General features: G+C 33.8%; 3 protein-coding genes across 3 annotated transcripts in view; 1 reads left to right on the forward strand and 2 right to left on the reverse strand.

The window, feature by feature from the left end:
* Positions 1-6: 6 nt before the first annotated feature.
* LOC126776756 (ankyrin repeat and LEM domain-containing protein 2 homolog) lies at positions 7-21,887 on the reverse strand. Its single transcript, XM_050499492.1, has 14 exons — positions 21,723-21,887; positions 21,382-21,640; positions 20,641-20,805; positions 15,185-15,348; positions 8,622-8,762; positions 8,194-8,367; positions 7,376-7,528; positions 6,170-6,339; positions 5,028-6,073; positions 4,119-4,240; positions 3,212-3,366; positions 2,510-2,641; positions 2,010-2,196; positions 7-1,618 (listed from the first exon to the last, which is right to left on the reverse strand). The coding sequence occupies exons 2-14, from the start codon at positions 21,626-21,628 to the stop codon at positions 1,526-1,528; spliced, it is 2,949 nt and encodes a 982-aa protein (XP_050355449.1). The 5' UTR covers positions 21,629-21,640; positions 21,723-21,887; the 3' UTR covers positions 7-1,525.
* Positions 21,888-22,411: 524 nt separating this feature from the next.
* On the reverse strand, positions 22,412-23,875 carry LOC126776828 (WD repeat-containing protein 18). Its single transcript, XM_050499658.1, has one exon. The coding sequence runs from the start codon at positions 23,768-23,770 to the stop codon at positions 22,412-22,414; it is 1,359 nt and encodes a 452-aa protein (XP_050355615.1). The 5' UTR covers positions 23,771-23,875.
* A 278-nt stretch (positions 23,876-24,153) lies between these two features.
* Positions 24,154-24,442, forward strand: part of LOC126776910 (malignant T-cell-amplified sequence 1 homolog) — a 37,425-nt gene continuing 37,136 nt past the window's right edge. The window contains exon 1 of the mRNA XM_050499775.1: positions 24,154-24,331. Within this exon, the coding sequence (XP_050355732.1) occupies positions 24,321-24,331 (11 nt within the window). The 5' untranslated portion in view covers positions 24,154-24,320. The remainder of the gene's footprint in view (positions 24,332-24,442) is intronic.

Below are 24,442 nucleotides of genomic sequence, written 5' to 3' on the forward strand. Positions count from 1 at the left end.
AATATATACATAAATTTATCTTCGATATAAAAGTACAAACATTCTCTAATATTTATTTTATTATAATAAGTGTAACACTCCATTTATTAACATTTGGCGACCAGACGAAACTATGAAATAATAATAAATGCTTAATATTATATCGTTATTGTCATACAAACGGATAACTTGGAATTGTACTTTGATTGAAATGCATAAAAAGATTACAGAAGAAACAAATCTGACATTACACAAATTATATTTGAACATAAATCAACACGTGACTTTTTTTTCCACAAATCAAACTACCAAAGGCAGGGGCGGATTAAATTATAGGCAAAAAATATGCAGATGGGTCCCACAGTAAAACAGCAAATAGTTAATTATTAATTAACTTTGTAAAAAATATTTAAACGGTTAGAAGGCATATACTAGAGACTTGTACTGTTGAGGGACCTGCCTCTGCGCAACTTAATCCAGCCATGACCGAGGTCGTTATCGTCACACAAGTAGACGTTAAAAAAACATAGTCAAAATAAAAATTAGTCCACAAACATAAATCTATAAAATATGAGATTATCTTTTACATAAAATATTTGTCTTAATTTAGTAATTTAATGTGAATTCTAATATCTTGTGATGTAAATTTCTTATCAATAATAATAGTTGCAAAATATACATCCCATTGTATTTAAATAATATCAAAATGTTGTTCGATTGACATATTTTTCATGTTTTATGATAATTTCGCAACAATTATTAAAGTCGTACTTTAAATTTATTGTTATTAATGATTGGTGAGTGTATAAAATAATGTGAGAATTATTACGAAAAATGTTTAAATAAAAACGTTATGAATATTCAAACTAGCGTACTACAGATTGTAAACGATTTTTTTTCATTTTTAATAAATTCCCTATGTCGCGTTTCACGCGTCACAATACTTTACCTAAGAACGTATTATCTTTAATTTTTAATTTCTATATAAAATTTACAGACACTATAACCAATATAGAAGTTTACACGATCATTCTCTTTGTGGACCTCTACAACTCACAAGAAAAACATAAAACAGTAGTATAAGGCGGTAACATACGGACAATACGAAATGAAACATTTTATTATGCTACATTATCAAAATATGAATATGGCAGTATTATATGTCATTTTTTTATCTTTATGTTCTTATCAGCAATGTCATTTGTTTAGCAAATAGTTTTGCGTTCGTTGAATATTTTAAAGAACTGAAGAGTTACTATGTTAAATCCTATCCATATATTTTATTTGGTCTTGATTGATAGCATAAAAGTTTTTCAAACAGTATTGTATAATAGCAAGTTTTGCCAATTACACTTCACCAAGAAAACATTACATTTGAGACGAGATTACAACATATTTTTTTCTCATCTAAACATAATTAAAAAGTAATACAAATGAAAAGAAAAATAGGGAAGCTACCTCATATTCCCGAATTACTTGCATAATTATTAATTATAGCTGTCATAATTATGTCATAAAAAATAAAATGGCAGTTAAGAAGGATTATTCAAAAACCAAAACTAACATTGTGCCCAACGTTTTTAGTCGCGAGCGCTGATCGTGGGGAGTTGGGTCCGGTCACCCGGAGCCAGTTCGACATCTGAAATGAAAATTATACATATATAAGAAACATTTTGAAATCTATATTCCAGATATACATAAATCAGATTGGTATATTATATACGGTAGCTGTCAGAAATAAAGACTTATTCACGCTGACAATAAAATTGCAAAACATAAACTCCTTGAGCCTGTAATAAAAGTGACTCACTCATTCTTCAAACTATTTATTAAATTGACTCTTTTTGAAACTCAATCAAGTATATAATTCATTATGAGAATTGTTCCTAAATCGCTGTGTGGAGTCAGGAATCAATTGAATGAGAATATAGTGGATTGGTTTTCTATCCCCACTAAGCGGTGATAAATACTAATAACCAAATAAAAAATTGTTATAGCAATGTTATTCTTAACAATGTGACGGCTGGTACCTGAAGCGTGACGGGCGTGTGTCGCTCGCGGCGCGGCGTGCTGCAGCCCCCCCGCGGCGTGCTGCAGCCCCCCCGCGGCGTGCTGCAGCCCCCCCGCGGAGGGCTGCTCCCCACCCTCGGGGAGCTGCTCGCCACCCTCGGGGAGCCCACCCAAGACACGCTGTCGTCCGCGCTCGGCAACAACCAGCTGGCAATGGACAGACGTTTAGGAGACTAATAGGTACTTGCGGCCTTGCTTATAAACGTTGTCGGGTGTTTAGTTGAACTGATTTATCTAGTTCTGACATCATTGATTTGACATTCGAAAGAAAATACACATACATACATTTGCTTATCTAAATCCCCTGAACAACATTTTAAGTACAGCCAATTTTTTTTTTTTTTTTGTTATACAAGAAATTAAAAAAAAGTAAAAATAATTTCAATTTTTTTTAACACGTTTCGGTATTGAATACCTTAGATTATTTTTAGATCTCAATAAACAGTGTTTATTTACATACCCGTCTCTCTCACTTGGCGAGTACAAAGCCACTGTGTGCCTCCAGCGGAATACGTTGGGATAGGTGTCATGAGAGATCTGAACATCCTTGATGGCCTCGAAGACTAGCCGATCCATTTTCGTTGGCTCTTCCCTGTAATAGCCATCGATAATGATTGTGTTAAAATTGCTTTCTTTTTTTTATATTATAATTTGGTGCCAAACTAATGGGCCACCTGGGATGGTAAGCGGTCACCAACGCCCTTAGACATTAGCATTGTAAGAAATGTTAACCATCGCTTACACCGCCAATGTGCTACCAAACTTGGGAACTAAGATATTATGTCTAATTACACTGGCTCACTCACCCTTCAAACCGGAACACAACAATACCACGTACTGCTGTTTTGCGGTAGAATATCTGATGAGTGGTATTTACCAAGACGAACTTGCACAAAGCCCTACCACCAGTAAATATATAAGGCTTTTACAAGATTATGTATATACTACAGGGGGCTTAGGTCAGTTAAATTAAAACAAATTAGAATATCACTAAGTTCATTGGTGCAACGATAAAACCAGAGTGTTTGAAGTTGATTAAAAAAAAACTCCCATCTTGCTCTGTCTAAACTATAATTTAACAAATTTTATTTTTATTAATTATTAGATTAACAATTTACTGAAAAAAAAAAGTTAAATTATTGTAGATACAAAATTAAATTACCCATATATGAAAGGTTCAGTTACAGCTCGGTCGCTGGCATCTTGCATTTGGTCCTCTTTTTCCTCCTCCGAGTCTTGTGTAGGTTGTTCGGAGGCTGTTTGGTACGCTTCTTCACTTTCTGATTGACACGACACGATAGAGTCGTCGTCGGAAATCTATTAATAAAAAAAATATATATCATAATTTTTTATTTATTTATTTATTTTATTCAATAGGAAGCCAACGCTGTATAAAATTTTGTTTCTTATTCTAGACTACAATCGTAAATAACTTAAATATAAAAATTGCATACCTCACTTATAGGCTAACTTAACATGCGTTGGAATAAAAAAAGTACATTCTTTGTTATAAAACTTAAAAAAGAACTAAATTACGTAAGCAAAAAAAAAAAACAAGAAAGAGGAACTATTTATAAAAACAAAACATGCAAAAATTATAACAAAAAAAAAAAATCCCTTTAGAACATTAATCTTGTTTTTATTTTAAATAACCAACTTTGTATACTTTCTACTTACAATACTTAATTAGTTCACAAAAACATTTCGAACTTTGACTAGAAAAGTCAAATTCAGAAATGTCTGCTGGTTTAAAATAACAGACACACAAGCCGCAAATGTGAAATGGCTGTACATTAATTCATTATCAATAATTTGTTTTTGCTTTGACTATTTTTGAACAATTGGCTGATTCTTCGATTTAATTAAAATCGATTAATCATAATTGTATTTAAGAGATATTTTTTTTAAAAAAAAGAAAAGTTAGATATAAATAGTTTCTTTCGCCGGTTCTACTCAGGGCTGGGTGTTTCTTTTCAGAACCGGTGGTAATTTCTAGTTTGACTATCAATAAGCAAGTGTAATGCTTTCATGTTGAACAAAGTATTTTGATTTAATGGAAATAAATGAACCTCCGCTTCGAGAACTTGGCACTTGGCGACGTCGACGCTGAACAGCACGGGCGCGCTGTCACCGGCAGGCGAGTTCACGCTGACGGGCTTCTCTACTTCGTTCTGTTGCGTTTTACCATCTCCTGGAATAGATATGAAGTTGTTATACATGACATAGTTCGGTTGTTTTTGTTGTTGAATGCGACGTTTATATATTTCGTGTCTATACGCTTGTCTTGTCAATAGTCTATAATAAATACCTTTGTAGTATATAATAAATACCTAATCACGAGATGGCCTAGTTAGAACGCGTGAATCGTACCCGATGATCTAATTTCATTGAAATTATGCCGCAAGTGTATTCTACCAACCCGCATTGGAGCAGCGTGGTGGAATAAGCTCCAAACCTTCTCCTCAAAATGGAGAGGAGGCCTTAGCCCAGCAGTGGGACATTAACAGGCTGTTACTGTAAATACCTTTGAAACTGAAGTGCAGCTACTTATATCATAATACAATATACTAAAACCTTCCAGCTGATGGTAAGGGGTAACCACCGCTTATAGAAATTGGCACTCTAAGAAATATTAACCATCCCTGATTGCCTTTGCGTCACCATCCTTGGGAACTAAGACGTTACGTCCCTTGTGCCTTTAGTTACACGAATCAGTGTAAGTGAATCTCACCCTTTAAACCACACAAGAATACTAAGCATTGATTTTTGGCGGTAGAATAGGTAATGAATGGGTAACTAAGTAAATTAGTTAAAAAAACGTCTCCTCTTTTTTTAGTATAGATTAATTGGTCTGACCGAGAGTTGTAACTCAAGACCAAAATAATTAAATTATCATTTGAAGGGAAACTTAATTTGGTCATATGAAAATATAAAAGAACATTCAAATCTCTATGGTTACACAGATAAAATATACTTACCAATGTCGTGATCGAACGTGAGCCTCCTAATAAAGCTCTCACTCTTCGGACTCGTTGACAACATCGACCTGTTCTTTCTGAACGAAGCATTTTTCTTGCTATTTCTCTCGAACACTTCTATCGTCCAGTCGCACCTACATTTTTCGGCCTTCTCCCATATTTCCGTGCACTCGGTCTCAGAGACCGCCGGTGCCTTCGTGACAACCGCCTCTGTCAGCTCCTCACATATGAAGCTCGCTAAGCACCTAACATGTCCGTCTATCACGTGGTTCACCTTAACTCTGTGCGTCCTGTACGTAAACGGCTTCCTCTCATCGTCCGAACTAAAAATATCGTCGTTGGGACATCTCAATTTCACCAGAAATTCCACTAAACTGTTGATATCGTCCAAATCTCCGGTCTGTTGCTTCAGTTTAAAGACCACGAGCTGAGCTAATCTCGAGTGTATGCGAGCGAAGTCGATGGTCCGGAAGCGTTCGTCGTCCATGTAAGTGTATATCGTGTGCTGGAGATGTTTCGCTTCGGATTTGAGAGACTCTCCGGCGACCTCCGGCTCAGCCGTCAGCGAGAATATTAAAGCGTCCGCGATACGTTTGGCGAAGACTTGGCACGTCCGCTCTATACACAGCAGTCTACTGACTGTGTGGTTCGAGGTGGGGGTGGACTCGCCGTTCGGTATCAGCGGCTTTGGGTTCGGTTGTCTGCCCAGTCTCTGCCTGATCGGCTCCTTCTCCCTCCAGTGCGACGATTTGTCCGCTAACTGACACGTCTTCATGGCAACGCAAAGTTCGGACATTGGACTGAGGATCGTATTGGCTATGCTTTGCTGAGATAGATTTCCTAGGCTGATTTTTGAGATGGTCAGATCATCTGCTAGATATTTAGATTGAATGCTGTCGCTGTACGCGAATGAGCAAGCCGTTTCATATTTGGCTTTGAGATAATTCTCCAAAAGTGAGAGGCCCTCTGGTGATCGGAGATCTGTGAACGTGTCTAAAAATGGCCAATATTCCTTCCAATCCACTTTCATCTGCTCTGCCAGGGTTCTGGAAAAATAAATATATATTTTATATATTTTATTGATATAAACTTTAATATAAATAAATATCTCTTTAAACACACTTCAAATATACTAAAATTACCTTCCAACCGTCTCTAATCCCTTAGTCATTTCCTTAAGCCTGAAGGTCGGTTTCGCAGACCTCGGCGGAGTCTTCCAGCGTCGTCGAAAGGACTCTGCATCGTTGGCCTCCATTGGTCCGGCGAAAGCGCGGATCTCATATCGAGGGGATAGAGGATCCTGGTTCAAGTCCTGATGGAATATAATGTCCTTATGCAATTACGTCTTACATTTCATAGTCAGCAAAATTTAAAATTTTAGATAATGTTCCGTATAAGCATTTTGTTGGGTATATACATTATATATGCAAACATGCTTTTAAGAAATATTATTATTTTCTAGAACTGGATATTTCTGAGTTTTATTGAAGTTTCGGAAAACATATCACCCTAATATATTGGCTTTGCGAATACACTTCACAATAGATGATTGTACATTTGTATATTACAAATATACCAATCACATAAATAGAAAAACCAAAAATGTGTTACAATATTAGTTTATTCATTCTAATTCGAGAATCTTATCAGCTGTTGTATAAACTGATTGTTTTAAGTATGTTTGAAAATAAACCAGTGTTAATAGAGGAACGTGACACATAACAAAGATTATAGGGTTGGAGAGTTATTAAAAATAACGGGGTATATAAAATTCTTTACAGTAACAGCCTGTTAATGTCCCACTGCTGGGCTAAGGCCTCCTCTCCCTTTTGAGGAGAAGGTTTGGAGCTTATTCCACCACGCTGCTCCGATGCGGGTTGGTAGAATACACATGTGGCATAATTTCAATGAAATCAGACACATGCAGGTTTCCTCACGATGTTTCCCTTCACCGTTGAGCACGAGATGAATTATAAACAAATTAAGCATATTATTAAGAAAATTCAGTGGTGCTTGCCCGGGTTTGAACCCACGATCATCGGTTAAGATTCACGCGTTCTAACCACTAGGCCATCTCGGCTTCTTTATATAATATAAATGTCTAAAAGGAACCTTCAACATCACAACAGCCAATTAATGTCTGCTATCTTAATACATATATTTATTATATGTTTGTTCTTAGCTTATTCACTTGGGGTCGGTGTTACAGTGTGAAAACGGTACAAATAAAATATTTTTTAAATTTTTACGTCCTCTCTGACTGAACGTTTTGTTTATTCCTAAGGGTTGAATATAGTCGGCCGGAAGCTCTCGGCTGCCACAAATAATAATAACAGAAATGAACTTACGGGGGGGTCCGCGGGTGTGAAGGGTCGGCCGATGGTGGGCGCTCCGCTGCCGTCGTCGGCGTGCAGCACGGGCACGTAGTAGCGCTCCTGCAGCAGGCGGCGGATGCGCGCGCAGCTGTCGGCGGGGGGGGACGCGCAGCGGCTGCAGATTATCTGCGCACCGGGACGTCACTGAGTTACTGAGCGAGGGGTGACGACTACATGTATGCCATTGTATGTAATACTGGCGTTGTTTATACATTACGCGTAATTACATGGAGACAATATCCCAAATTAAAATAAATATCTCAAATTAAAAAGTCAAATTTAAACAATGTGTGATTACGTCACAGATATATGATAATATTTCACCAAATAGTTTTTTGTGGTTCGTAAAAAATTTGCTCAAAAAAAAGATACACTGGAAATCGCGTAGCCGTAACATTCTAGATGACTCCAACATGTTACGTATATTTAATCATCGCTATTAATTTTCTTATTCATTAAACATCACTAATACTTTATATTGAGTATTGAAACAAATGGAATTATACGATAAATATTAAAAATAATGTTATCTATACTAATATTATAAAAAGAAAAGATTCGATTTTTCTATTTGTTTGTTTGTAATTGATAAACTCAAAATTTACTGAACGGATTTTAAAATGCTTTCACCTATAAAAAGTTACAAATCAGCGAGTAACACAGCGAGATAGCTACGAGAAATGCAATAATGTGAACCAAGATACCAATTTTTTTTTCCTATAAAATTAATTAAGGTAAAAGTAAGGAAAAAGTCGGGGAGGGCCGATAGTTTTAAATATAGCAACGCTCACATCTTTCGGCATTTCCCCGTGCTTGTTCTTGGCGGTCTTGTTGCACTGCGGGAACGACGTCAGGACGTCCACAGCGTTTTCGGCTCCGAACTTAGCGGCGAAGTGGAGGGGCGTCTCGTTCATCGCCTTATCGGGGGTGTTCAGATATCTATCCACTAGTATTGACGCGAATTCCTTAAATCATTTATATTTTTTATTATTAATATCATCAAACATAAAGTTCTTTCATCTGCAATCCGTTCTTAATTACTTGGAGATCGAATTAATTTTAACGATTTTACTAATTATTAAATCGATAGTTATATTTATTTATCATTTAGTATTTCTGTTTGGCGGTTGAATATGTGATAAATATACCTACCTAGACGGGGTTGCAAAAAGCCCTACCATTAAGTAAGTAAGATGTATGTATTAATGACGAGTTCTACCTTGCAGGATTCAGGGTCCGCGTCCATTCCGTATAACGTCTGCACGAAGGTCGGATTGCCCACTGTGGTCAGTATTAGGTTGCAGATCTCAGCGTTCATCGCCTTCGCTGCTATGTGAAGTGCGTTATATCGAGCTCCTTCCTGATAAATTAACATAAAATATCAACCATGATGATAGCCACTACTAGCCATTTGCACGGAACATATTATAAGTGCACAAGTCTGTGCGATAACACAGATGCCATCTCTATTCCCCATCTCATGATCAGATGGGACAGCAATACTGACACGACAGGATTGAGAAAAATGTTGATGGTGTATAACAATAACTGATTTTGATTTCGTTTTTTATTTTGAAAGGTTCTTGACCAAGAACACGATCGGTGTGTGACGCATTGTCGGTCACAGAGTGAGGCAAACTCGATTGGAGTTTCATCTGATTGATATGTCAACTCAGACCAGCTTGACAGCTGGCTCACCGCGAGGAGTACAAGCCGAGATGGCCCAGTGGTGAGAACGCGTGAATCTTAACCGATGATCGTGGGTTCAAACCCGGGCAGGCAACACTGAATTTTCATGTGCTTAATTTGTGATTATAATTAATCTCGTGCTTTACGGTGAAGGAAAACATCTTGAGGAAACCTGCATGTGTCTCATTTCACTGAAAATCTGCCACATGTGCATTCCACCAACCCGCACTGGAGCAGCGTGGTGGAATAAGCTCCAAACCTTCTCCTTAAAAAAGGGAAAAGAGGCCTTTAGCCCAGCAGTGGGACATTCACAAGCTGTTACGTTACTCTGTAATAATCTGTCCAGCTCTTTGGAGAACATTTTAAGTGACTTCAATGCTATCACAAAAACATGGTAACCTTGATCTGATGCTACAGCATCATCCTAAATCAGCAGGATATCCATCTCCTCAACAACCTATAGCTAAGTTACATCTGTTTGAGCTCATTGGAATGGTTTTAGTTAACAAAAGTATATATATAAGTATATATATATATATATATATATATATATATATATATATATATATATATATATACTTATATATATACTTTTTAGTCTTAATTTTATGTTATACCGGATTAAAAAAAATCTGTAACATTTATTTATTTATTTATTTATTTAGTGTACAGGAAACAAACAGTGAAATAATTACAATAAAATAAAAAATATAAAACAATTCATAAACCAAAACAGTTTCCATTTATAAATTAATCATAAGTAATTACAAAACAAGACATTTTTTATATTTAATAGGTGCATGAAATTATATAATTCATTTATATAATTTAATTTAATATAAATTTAATTTTTAAATCAAGAAAACATAATTTAATAATAAATAATCAATTTATAATTAATTAATTAAAAATGCATGAGTAAATTAAGGCTCTTGAGAGTATAATATTTCTTTTACTTGCAGTTTGAATTTTTTAAGGGAGAGATGAAATATATCACATTCAATAAATGTTTTATTGTACTGTTTAGATGATCTATTAATAAATGCATTTGCTGCATATTTAGTCTTTGTCAATGGAAAATCAAAAATAGATTTATTGCGACTACCAGGGCGAGGACACTTGATATTTATTTTAGAAAGGAGATAAGGGGAATCAAATATGTTGTGGATCAATTTATATAAAAACACCATATCACGTTCAAGTCGTCTCTGTTCAGTTGTCGGTATCTTTTCTATTTGATTCAAATTATTTATAGACGAAAATTTTAAATATTTTAAAAACTTTTCCTGAATATTTTCGATGAATTCTATATATTTCTATACCGTGGATTCCAGACAGTGCAAGCGTATTCTAGAATAGATCTCACAAATGATTTATATAAAAGAGCAAAAGTTGAAACACGCTTAAACTCTCTGGAAATCCTCAGCACAAATCCTAGCATACGAAACGCTTTAGAAGTTATGGAATTTATGTGTTCATCGAAAAGAAGTTTAGAATCGAGTGTTATTCCAAGATCTTTGACCACTGATACACGTTTTATATCATCTTCCTTAAATCGGTAGTTGTAAATGATCACTTTTCTTTTTCTGGTATATGTTATACAATTACATTTCTTTATATTCAAAAACAGCGAATTGGTAGTACAATAATCGCTAAGTAAGTTCAAATCTTTTTGCAGACTAATACAATCATCAACACTCTTAATAATTTTATAAGTTTTTGTATCATCAGCATATAATAGAAATTTAGAAGATGCAAATACCGAAACAACATCATTTATATATATATTAAAAAACAGTGGTCCAAGATGTGAGCCTTGAGGGACTCTAGAGAAGATAGACTAGAAAAGATGAGCAATATCCTTTCACAGTAACGGCTTGACCTCTATTCAATAAATATGACTTGATCCATCTAAGGAGGTCACCATGTACACCGATGAACTCCATTTTTGCTATTAAGATAGAATGAGAGATTTTGTCAAACGCTTTGGAGTAATCGGTGTACACAACGTCCACCTGATATCCTTTGTCCATTGCAGTCAAAACATAGTCAGTGAATTCACACAAATTAGTTTCAGTTGATTTCTTGTTAATAATTTCTGGTCAATAATTATGGGACGTATGCTTGGAAAGATTTTGTCATAAATTATACGTTCAAAAAGTTTTGGAATTGAACTTAATTTCGAAATAGGACGATAATTTTTGATATCATGTCTATCTCCATTTTTAAAAATAGGCACAACATAAGACTGTTTCCAAATTGAAGGCATAGTACATGTATGAAGGGAAATACAAAACAATAAATGTAAAGGAATAGATATAGTCATATAGCATTTACTTAGAAAAAGAGGTGGTATACCGTCGGGTCCGCTACCTTTTTTAATATTTAAGGTTTTCAAATACTTACGAACATCAGCAAGTGAAATATCAACAGATGACAAATTAATTGTATTAGCATATCCACTATTATTTTGACTGTTACAGGAAAAATTGTTAAGATGTGTACTATGTTCAAAGGATGTATAGAAATATTCATTAAATAGATTGCTTATTTGCTGACCGTCACTTGTTGAGATATCGTTATAATATAGCCGCTCAGGTATGTCATTTGTATTCTGTTTGGTCTTGACAAATGTCCAAAAACACTTAGAGTTTCTCAAAATATTATTTTCCGCAAAATCAAGATAGTTATCGTAGCATGTCTTTTCAACCCTTTTTTGTCTATCACGAAGTAATTTAAAAGTACTGTAATCACTGTAATTATCATACATTTTCCATTTTTTGTGATATTTTAGTTTTTCTTTAATAATTTTAATAAGTGCAGGGGAATACCACGCTGGATACTTACTAAGATCAACAACCACTTTAGAAGGAATATTCTTTGTAATTATATCATTGATTATGTAATAGAATTTCTCAACGGATGTGTCAATATCATAGTAATCAGAAATAACCGACCAATCAATGTTAGCCAATAATTCATTAATTATTTTATAGTCAGCTTTATGAAAAAGTTTAACAATACGAGGAGGGCTAAGAAAGCTACTAATGTTAATATCTATTAACATAATATCCAACGTGGGATGGTGTAAATCTTCCTTTACTAAAGGTGTTTCACAGCGCATAACCCTACAATTTGAGTTACTGAAGACAAGGTCTAATTGGCGATTATTGATGTTGGAGACTAAGTTATATTGGGAAAAGTTATTTAAGGACATGAAGGAAGACATTGCATTGACCATTGAGTTTCCAATATTCTCACAGAGCTCAGCGGATGTGGACGAAGGAGACCAAATAGCACTGGGAACATTAAAATCACCAACTATTAAAAATATATCTTTCGGATTCAATATCACTAATTCAGAGATACGTTCATAAAAGTTCAACTGATCTTGAAATTGTGAACCCGACTGAGGAAAATAACAACAAAAAAATCTACAATTAACGGGCTTACCTTTTGTCCTTAAAGCTACGCATAATGAAAAAACGTCACAGGAAACAATATCGTTTGACGGCAAAAAGACAGGGTCTTTAACAACGAGTCCATTACGCACCGCAATCAGGACACCGCCTCCCATTTTATCGTTACGTTCATTGTAGTTACGATCACATCTATAGACCGAGTAGCGACTATCAAACATTTCTGAATCAAAAATTCCAGGTAATAACCACGTTTCAGTTAGACAAATTATGTCATGTTCACAATTTAATATATTCGAAAAAAACTCAGAAGTTTTTGTTCTAAGACCTCGCACGTTTTGGTACAAAATCGCTATTTTGGATACCATTGCGAAATAAGTAATTTATAAATCATATAAGACTTAAGAATTATACTAAATACATTTAAACTGACCATTTCATCTAAATTAATTATAATAATTCTCCTTTCTAAAATTATACAAATAGAATAAACCTTAAACAGATTTAGCAGTTTCATCTGTCTCTCAAAGCCTAATAAAATTACAATCAAATAGAAAAGCCAACATAATTTTAGTAAATTTATAAAGAAGCCACCAAACGTACTTATATATAATATGTTGGATAAATTAATTGCGCGTATTACAATTTTTTTAAATCACATTCGTTAAGTATATGAATAACTGGGCTAGTGTCAGTTTTTCTAGCCATAATAGAACAGTTTTTTACCCAAATATACGTATATTTTTTATCGCGAGCTATTTCTTTTGTTTTACGAAGAAGCGCCTTATTAGCACTTGTTAGATGATCGTTAAAGTAAACACGATTAGTATTTCCCACGTAGCCAAGGTCGCAAGCCCTGATATTCTTCTTTGCTCGTAATCTAGCAAGGAAATCATCCTTCTTCCATCTAGACAAAAATCGAATAATTACGGGTCTTGGTTTTTTAGAATCATTGTTTTTAGGGGCCACGCGGGTTATAAAATCGATGTCCGAATGACTGTAAGCTGAGTGATCCACCAGTTCCGATAACTTATTCATTGTTGTCATTAAATTTTCGTTTTTGGATTCGGGAAGGCCAATAATCTCAACATTAGAACGCCTGGACCATTGTTCCTTATTATTAATTTCATTTTGGAGGTTTATCATAGATAATTGGCAGTTTTTTACATCGGAATATAATGCATCACACTTTTTTATCCCATTCTCGGCTGTTTCTAGTCTCTTAAGAATCGCATCATGAGTATCACTTAAAAATTTCACAGAGTTTTGGAGTGACAAAATTTCCTTTTTAACATCCTCAAGGACATTTTGAAATCCAGAAAAAGCCTCTTTAAACTCAGATTTAATAATATTTCGAATTTCATCTCTTGATATTTGTAGCGCAGTGAGATTTACCTTATGTGTATTTTTTTCAGAAGACGTACTCTTATCAGTTTTTTGCTTGGACCGCTTTGTGACATTGCGAATTGGGGTATCAGATTTGTTGTCCCGAGAATTATTTGAGGTACACGATGAACACCGCCAGGAGAGTCTAAGATCATCGTCCGGTTTTAGTTCTTGATCTTTTAGCTGTAGCATACAAGCTACATGGAATTCCCTATCGCAAGATGTACATACAATAGGATCTTCAGCATCTTTTATTGATTTGCTACAGCAGGCGAACTCCATATTATTACTTCGTAACCAAAAAAAAAAAAAAAAAAGTAACGATGCGCACAAGTGAGATTTGAACCTGTATCGACTGCGTATGCGGTGCGTTCGAAACCTCTGTTCCAACAACTGTTTAAGTTGACCGGGCAAAAATAGTTATCAGTTTTGTACGTTGTTTATGTGTGGTCAATGACCTATCGGTTGCGGTATGTTTTTTCAATATGAAGCTCATTAACGTCTTGACGCACGAAGTAGATCACGATGCACTTGTCCAACGTTAAACATATGTAAATCACTTTTATATTTGCAAAGTTATTGTTGAAAACTATTATATTTTGGCACTGAAATTGTTATAAGTTTACTTATTCTTTTAAACGAATATATACTACGTATTTAGATCTTAATTTTCGAGAAAACTGTTAGCAAAATCACTGATTTTTACAACAATATTAAAGCACCAATAGTCAATACGTCTTGTCGCTATGTAACAAACAGTGCAATCTTATTTACTTGTCCCAGTAGCTTCAAAGCACCGAAAATTTTTAAGGTTTCAATTTGAAGATACTAATTTACAGAGCCGGACTTATGAGTTTACCGCCGTGCCATATGGTTTGTCTTCTGCACCTCGAACTTTCACCAAAATAATGAAAGAAGTAATAGGCCAACTAAGGTATCGTGGCTTCCAGTCTTATTATATACTTACATGATATTCTTTGTCTAGGAAATACGTACAATGAATGTGTCTTGAATATTCAAGAATCTATAAAAATGCTAGATTGTCTGGGCTTTATTTTTATTAATTTTATTGTTAGTTGTCGGTGCGTGGTTGTAGTACTTGGTACGTAAACAACAAAAAAGACAACGAACAGTCAACAGTTTATTGTTCGCACTTACAGTACAGCACAGCACAATGAAAGTCCACATAAACAGATCATCAATAATGTTCATATAAACATCAATAATGTTCATATAAAAAAATATTGATTGTGCAACCTTTTACTAACTAAAATAATGTTAATCTTACTTGCACGATAGCGGGTGTATTCCCACTGCTGACGAGGTATCTCGGGTTATCCCACACGCGGTCTCGTACAGTGCACGCCAGCCCCGCCTCTATCGCCTTCCGGAGCGCCACCATGTCTTGAGGAGATGGAGCCTTGAATGGATAGGGTTTTTCACCTATTAATGCTGCAATAAAAAATGCTAAAATAAACTATTTATTAATTATGGTATACATGTATTAAATTAATATAATTGTATGTAGTTATGTATGTATAATTAATCATACATCATCAACCCAATTTCCATTTTCAAATATGGTAAACCAAAGGTTGTCTAGAAGTCAAAAGAATTCCTTCTGTATTTTTTAATTTAATATATTTTAAATTATATAATAAGCAATTTTTATATATAAATTTCCTAATATTCTAAAATCCTAAAGAAAGAAACACAAGTTCATATTGAACTGAATGGGAATTCAACCCAGGACTTAATAGCCACTGGACCAAAGAGGCGCGTTTCTAGTGACAGTTAATATAACAATTAATAATTATAGGGAAACTTGTTATATAATATAATATTCTGGGACATCATTCACACACGGCCATCTGATCCCAAACTAAGCAGAGCTTGTACGATGGAAACCAGACAACTGGTATACTACATATACTACTTTTTCTTTTTTTGTAAATACATACTTATATAGATAATTACACCCAGACTCAGGACAAACAGACGTGTTCATGCACACAAATGTCTGTCCTGGGTGGGAATCGAACCCACAACCTTTGGCGTGACAGGCAAGTATCTACCAACCACGCCAACCGGCCACATTAAACAAAAATTTCAAATTTCAACAAGTAGCAATTGACCACATTTTGTGTTATTTAATATTTTTCACATCAGATGTCATTTTTACTGAGTAGTGAGTCATTTAACCGATAACGCGATACTAAATAACAAATGACTACGTATTTCATTTGAGAAAAAAAAAAAACTACTGTTATTCACCGTTTGTTCTCGGTAGAATCTACATTGCGACCGGTTGTAGCTTCTAAAGTGCGTATACGAGCCTATTTAAATAGGTAATATTGTTAATTTGGTCGGTATACTTGTAATAAAATGTATCTTATATACCAATCTAAGCCAGTCATCTGATTGTAATTAATCTTTGGCGAGTTGTTATGTGTACGCCGTGAAGGTTTCTAGCCCAAAAAAACAATATTTTATCTTTATATCTTTAATTATATACCTTCTATGTATTCTATACGGGCGAAATCGAGCGAAACATATATTAAGAACGTGAAAATTTAATGCTGTGTCCGGATTTAAACCCGCAATCATTGTTTATGATTCACGCGTTCAAACAACCGGGCCATTTTAGTTCAGCAGTTAGTAATGTTAAACATTACTTCCTAGAATTTGGTAATTATTTGCGACACTATCGTTTAATTTGTTAATACCGGTTGGTTTTTTACATACAAATTAAAAATTTCTTATCGAAGTCAGTTTTGTGACTCGTTTGAACAATCCTCCTTACTGTAATTTGGAAATTAAATATCCACGAACAATTGGAGAATGAATGAATTCTATCTGTATTTAAATACATTATTAAAATTCAAGTGTCCGACAAGTTATTTTCGTTGCGACCTAATTCTGTTATTAATTATATATACGAATGTCGTCACGCACGAATTTGTCTGTCGTTACCTGATTTTACTACCTATTTGGCCTACTATGATATACGCAAAGTATATATATATATATACACTGGCCGCCAAAAAAATCGACCCACCCGTATTTTTTTACTTACAAAGTTGTTATCTTAACTATGCGACGACCTAGGTGGATTGTTTTACTTATGGGACATACATTTAACATTTTATTACCCACTTGATATTGATTTGGAGGAGTTGTAAGTGTTATTCAGGATATTTGGAATATTTTTAAAGTATTGATAAGAAAACGTTACTTTGTGCACAAAGTGCATGGTTAGTTTATTTCCAGTTCTTAACGCGGAGTCATCTCGGTTCGATGTTTATTATTGATTAAGTGTATGAAACTTTGTTGAAACAATAATTTTAATAAGTTTAAACATAAAAAATGGATACTACTGAAGCAGAAGCTGCTCAAGTCGTAGCTCTTATTCATGAGGGGTTATGTCAGCGAAATGTGGCTAGAACACTAAAATTAAGTCGTTCAGCGGTGCGAAGAGTGTACAAACGCTACTTGGAGACTGGGGAGTATCGCCGGAGACCAGGATCTGGCAGGGGGCGTGTCACGAACCCGACCGATGACCGTTTAATTGGTTTGACGTCTTTAAGAAACCGACATCTTTCGGCTGTTGACGTTCAAGGTAGACTCCGAGAAAGTCGTGGAGTGTCTGTGAGTGAAAATACTGTAAGAAGACTTCGAGAGCAAAACTTAACCCCTCACAAGCCAGCAACAGGACCAAAACTCACAGCATCCCATCGACAAGCAAGACTACAATTTGCTAGGCAGCACGTCGATTGGACACTGGACCAATGGTAGACAGTATTGTTCAGTGATGAAAGCCGAATGTCTCTAGTAGGCTCTGATGGACGACGTAAAGTCATGCGAAGGCCAGGAGAACGCTACTCTCAGTGTTGCATTCGAGAAACAGTCCGATTTGGTGGAGGCTCTACAATGTTTTGGGGAGGTATTTCTTTGACGGGACGCACAGAGCTGGTTTTTTTCCGTAATCGTGCTGTTAATGCTGAAACTTACATAACGGTCATTCTGGAGCCTCATGTGATGCCTTACGCTGGATATATTGGGGACAATTTCCAACTTATGCACGACAACGCACGACCTCACGTCGCTAGAATTGTTAAAGACTATCTCAGGGAAGTCGAAATTCCAGTTATGCAGTGGCCAACCAATAGTTCGGACTTAAACCCGATAGAGCACCTCTGGGACCAGCTAAAACGTACGGTTCGAGCACGAAATCCAATTCCAGAAACCCTGAATCAACTGGAAGCTGCCCTAACTGAAGCATGGCAACGGACCCCACAGGAAGACATTAAAAAGCTAATCAGGTCACTTAATAGGCGTATGCAGGCAGTGATTAGGTCAAGAGGAGGAAACACTCCCTATTAAAGTAAGATTTAGGCACCCAAATTTAAAAACAAACGGCATAATCGTTTTGTACACAAAAAAATAAAATTGCGTAAAATTTTGTGTTTTCGTGTTTTGTCACATATTTACCTAAAAACCTATTTTTTGCGCACCATTTCTGTTTTTGTACAATCCTACAATTGCATTTTTTCATTATCAATCTTAAAAATATAAATATGTGGTAGTTTAAAACCATACGATAGCTTTTTTACAAAAAATGTAGGTGGGTCGATTTTTTTGGAGGCCAGTGTATATATATATATATATATATATATATATATATATATATATATGTGTGTTATATTAAATACTTATAATAACAAACTATCTACTCATTCTGTTAGAGCCTTAGACATAAACAGAATCCAATCAGTCTTATATTATAAATAATGGTAGCGATAAATAACATGAAAAAATAAATAAACCTATATATTTTTAATATATATTAAAATATAAAATAATATATTTTTAAGCAATATTTTATTGTCCTAAAATATTTACTAGTGTGTAAATATTAATGTAAAAAAAAATGTATGTAAATTTATGGCAATACCTTTTTTAAAGGAAAAGGTAGGCGGACGAGCAAATTGGCCACCGGATGATAAGTCATCAACGCCCATAGACATTGGCATTGTAAGAAATGTTAACCATTGCTTACATGCGCCACCAACCTTGAAAACTAAGATTGTATGTCCCATGTGCCTGTAATTACACGGGCTCACTCATCCTTGAAACCAGAACGCAACAATACCAAGTACTGCTGTTTTGCGGTAGAATAACTGATGAGTGGGTGGTACCTACCCAAACGAGCTTACACAAGGCCCTACCACAACTAACTACCTACTCAGATTATGGTTTTAAATTCTCAAATAGGATTTCCTGAAACAGATGGCTAATCAACCATAAGTCCGTCCATCGTACAACACATAATTATTGTTTTGGTCCAAACATTTTCTGTATTATATGTTTATGGTATAAAATAAAGTATATTAATTAAAAAATCAAGCTCTTGTGTGTACGTGCGCTTTATACACACCAACTTTATAACTTGTAATAGTTGTAAAGTTGGTGTGCACAAACAAAACAAACTCATAGTATTATTATTCTTATCGAAATTATTTTTAAAAATCAGTTTACGATTTACAAATTACAAATAATCTATATATAAACAAAGCACTGTCATATTCAATTCCTCTTCAGATAACATAATCAGGTCGCTTGAAATATCTTAAGTGATACGAGGATGTTGCCCTCTGAACAAAAAGGTGTTTTAATATAGATTTAGATAAAAAATACAACTGCAATGACACTTATCACTTTATCTATCTATTTATTTTTGGCAGTTATTTTCGGAACAATCCATATGCCGTCGGAAAAGATCAAATATAACTGTGCAATTCATATCATGTTTAGTGTGAAAACGAAACAAAGTGCAAGGATATGAGATTTGTGTTAGTACAATTTGATTTACGCATTTATTCGCCCTCTGTTAACAGTGGGGGCAGGTGATAGGTATTAAAAAAAAGCCTACGTCCTTCTTAAGGGTTCAAACTTGCTTCAAACCAAATGTTAACAAAACAGCTTCAGTTGTTTAGAAGTGAATAATTTCACATTTATAAAATTTATACTAAATAAATGTCAGAAACCTTTTTTTTTCTTTAGTAAAAATTGTTTTTAATGCAATATAATTGTTATATATAATCAATATGAATAATAATAATTAGAAATGTTATCAAGCACTCATACTTATTTATCATGTGAAATTCTCATGATTATAATATCACTTATTATATACTATATAAATACAAAGATACACACATTGATTGTTATATATACATGTTTCGATCATTCTACAAGCATGAAGAGATATAATTTATAATTACAATTTCATATCTATTTAAAATCTATTCCATTATATAACCTTAAATTATTAATAATTCAAACAAACAATGACAGATTAAGATCAGCGTCAATAGACAAATATCACTATTAGGATACTAATATATATTATACAAAATAGGAAATTTTGTAATTTTTTGTATTTAAGTAATTTTAAGTAAGCGGTAGCACTATGTAAAGTCCCATCTTGATCAGATGGACCCATTCCACTATTTATTCTACCACCAATCTGTAAATGATGTTTCCTTGTTTGAATGATCAATGAGTCAGTGCAATTAAAGGCAAGGACATAACCAATTCAATATCAGAATGTTGATAGTTTAAGAAGTGGTTTATGTTTCTTACAATCCCAGCGTCTATGGTCGAAGGTGTCACTAACTGGCTTAGCTGATCGTCTTCCGAAATTGGATTAAATACTAATAACAAAAAGTAGACAAGACTTACAGTTTTCATGTCCTTCATATAATGAATGGGTGTCAGTTGGTTCGGCTCCTCTTAAAGCAAAAGCTACAGCATCCTTGTAGGACCTGAACATCTTGAATCTGGCAGATTTGTGCAGACGTACAAGTACCATAGCGTCAGATTTATTTTTGTAGACAAGTAGAGATTCTGTAAATTATTATTGAAGTAAATAATCAAAATTAAAAACACTACTACAAACTTTGTTAAGATGAACTTTTAATGTAAAATATGGTCTTCTCCAGCTATTTATCATTGTGTATATATAATTCATAAGTTTTTTCTGACTCATAAATATATATGATTACTATCTAGTTTTATTAAAATCTATTTAGAATTTTCTTCTTGTTTGAATACAGATAATCACATTACTATAAATGGAATGTTAAATCTGAACTATCAATTAAAAAAGGTTTCAAGCCAATAAATTATATTACATAGCAAATTTATCCAATTATTTTAAATACCCAATTAAATCAGCAATATAGATTTTTTTTAATATATTAGTAGAAATAGTAGTAGTAGAAGAAGTAGTAGTAAGCATTAGTATCAAATTGATTAAATTGTATTTTTATTATATTTAATATAAAAGTGAAATTATCTGCTGCAATATTATTTTTGCAATAACAAATAAATAATAGTCCGATTACTATCCATTGACCTAAATTTAAGTGATAAGATTATTTATTCGCTTTTTTGATAACACTAAAAATAAAAATAAATTACCATCAATGGGTCCCTTTTCTATTTCAGCTGGTATGTAGACAGCATAGTAGCTGATCGAAGGGTCTGTAGATGTTGGACTCTCAGAACTTAGTCTCTTTCCAATAGTGGCCACTCTGCTGGAAGTTCTTAAAAGCCTACTAAACAAGCCTATCGCCCCATCTTTTTTATCAGTTGGCGATATACATATTTCTTCTTTCACACCCCCAATATCCTTATTGCACTCCGGAATGAGCACGGCCTTCGACATTTCGTCTCGTAACTGAAATTAGTAAACAAAAAAATTCTGTTTTGTTTGTGACGCAAACGATTTATTTTTAAAACTTAGCTTAAATTAAATTTACCTTACTGTAAGGTCTGTCATAAACTCATATTCGAAAATTTACATTTACATGTTAGTTTAGGATTTCAATACTTTTGACACAAATTAAGTTCACATTAAAAATAATGTAGTTTATCAAATTAAAACTGAAAATGGAACTACAAGTAGCGAGTCGTACGATGCGATGACGCAGGTGACGTTTCTGTCTGACGCAGAAATTTTGCACAGATAAGATAAAAATATTCATAATTTAAATAAACAACGAAAAAATATCGATTTGTTGATCGAAGCGAAAAATACGCTTTTCTAAATAACATAAATGTAAGGTTTTTACAGTAATAATATTAACATACTAAAAGATTATTGTGCTTTTTATTTAAATGGTTAAATCGTTAAAATATAATTGGTCAACTTATTTAACTATTACAGAGCGCTGTTTGTAATCGAAAGTCGAAACATATTTTTTGTATTAGAGTAACATTTATAAAAATTTATACATTCAAAACAATAGATCAATTAAAAAAATTCCTTTGAGTAAAATATTCAAAGATATTAATGTCTGATGTTGTTTTAAATGAGAAATAGGTAGCCATTTTTCAAGCTATTTTTTATCAATAACTCTTAATATAATAATAGGTTTATACATAAACTTTTATTTACACCATTCTATATAAAGGCTTATGAAAATATTTACAAATAAAACAATGTTTATTACTTGAAATGTCTTTTATTTTTTTTCTTTTTGTGAGCAACATTTTTATTCTTTTCAAGTTCAATGGGTATTGATTTTAAAGTATTTTGTATCGATAATGCATATAAATTGGAATTAATCAATTTCATTTTTTCTAATTCCTCCTTAAGTTTGGTTTCATTTTGCTTACATACAATATCCATTTCTTTGGATGCAAAGCTATTATATGTAGTATCTATACTAATATCATTGCAAGTTGGCCAAAAATTGGTATCCTTTCTAACCAGCACTTCTATTTCTGATACATTTTCACTATTTTTTTCTAAAGTTCTTTCTAAACTGTGAAGTAAAATTCCAGGTGTAAAGTCTTGTTTATAAATTGTACAATAATTTGTAGTGAAAAACGCATTAGTAATGGATCCTTTATGCCTTATTATCCTCACTGGTTGTCTGCTTCTTATATGCCATAATATTAATTGTTCATCATTAGAGCCAGACATTAAGACATCTCCATTAAGAGAAACAGATAAGCAAGTGACTGCTTTAGTATGAGATGAAAATATATTATTATTTTCTCCATTATTAACCAGCACATCTCTATTTCTAGGTGGATTAGTGAGACTACATTGGATTATTTTTCCTTCAGTTGTTCCAACAAAGGCATTTAATTCTAAAACGTCTAATGTTATTGCCGATAATGGTTCATCGAATATTAAATTCAAGAGCATTTCACCACAGGTTAAATCATAAACTTTACAAGATCTGTCACTAGATACGGTAAATAAGCGTCCATGCATACCTGTTTTACTTATACACAAATCTGTTACTGGCAATGAGTGATCAGAAAAAATGTAAGCTGGATCATGTTGACCAGCAATTGTCTGAGTCACAAGTTCTACTTCAGGATTAGCTGCCACTGTCGCCAGTGACCATACCATTACCATCCCATCTTCAGCTGCTGATATGAAGAAACGACCATCGCTAGTAAATTTTAACAGGTTAACCTTTTGATAGTGTCGATTTATGATTGTTAGGAGGCTGCCAGATGAAATTTGCCAAAGATAAATTTTCTCTTCAATGCCAGCCACACAATAGGAACCGTCGGAACTGACTGCAAAAGCGCTAGCTTTGCCTGGTAATATAAAACGCATTCCTTGTACGGTTTGTTGCGAGTTTAAGGGCCAAACGTGAAGAACAGGTTTCGTTTTTTCAACTGCAGCCACGTAGTCGCACCCAATGAACGAAAGAGTGTGATTTTCAGCAGTTCCACCGCCTTTGTAAGTCATTAAATTCGTACCAGTATGAGAATCCCAAATACTGCAGGTCCATAATGTGTTATTAGAGTCACAAGTAATTAATACTTCTAGTAAATTGGACATTGTTTAAAGTAAAACTGAATTAAGTTAAAGTATTAATTAATTAAAGAAATTGCATTTAACAATTTATAAGAAATTTACCAAACCTGAAACCATGTGGACTACGGTTGTCAACTTGTCACAATTCAAAATATAAATATTTTTTTAAAGTACTTTCGTTTTAGCAAAGGTGATTCATGATACAGCCTAACTACGAAATTAGTATTTTGAGGCTTAAATAATTATTGTAACGAAGAAATATAAATAAAGTTTACTTACTTTTGCTCTTTGCAAAGGTAAGTGAAAAAGTTAGTTTCTCTTTAGAAAAGAACAAACTTAGTTTCTCTGTCTACGGCTTAAATGGACACAAAAAAAATACCTTTCTTGTGAATGTAATCTGTGCTGCATTATGATTGGCTTATATATTAGCAAATGACAGAAAAGTAATACCACAATTGTTATTGGTCGAAATATGTACTGTGTATTTTGACAATCTTGATCAAATTTGTTGTCTGCGATTATAAGCAACAGAAAAATTATTTCCAGTTATAATAGTGCATCAAAACTTAACATCATGTTTAAAAAGTAAGTACGATTAAATTTTAGTATAAAAACGTATTTAAGGAATTTTATCAGTGCCTCAGAATACTTTTTAGGTTATACGGCTTTGCTTTGTCAAATAATTTATTGACGTAA

Source organism: Nymphalis io, chromosome 21 (genome assembly GCF_905147045.1).
Source record: "Nymphalis io chromosome 21, ilAglIoxx1.1, whole genome shotgun sequence".
Classification (NCBI taxonomy): domain Eukaryota; kingdom Metazoa; phylum Arthropoda; class Insecta; order Lepidoptera; family Nymphalidae; genus Nymphalis; species Nymphalis io.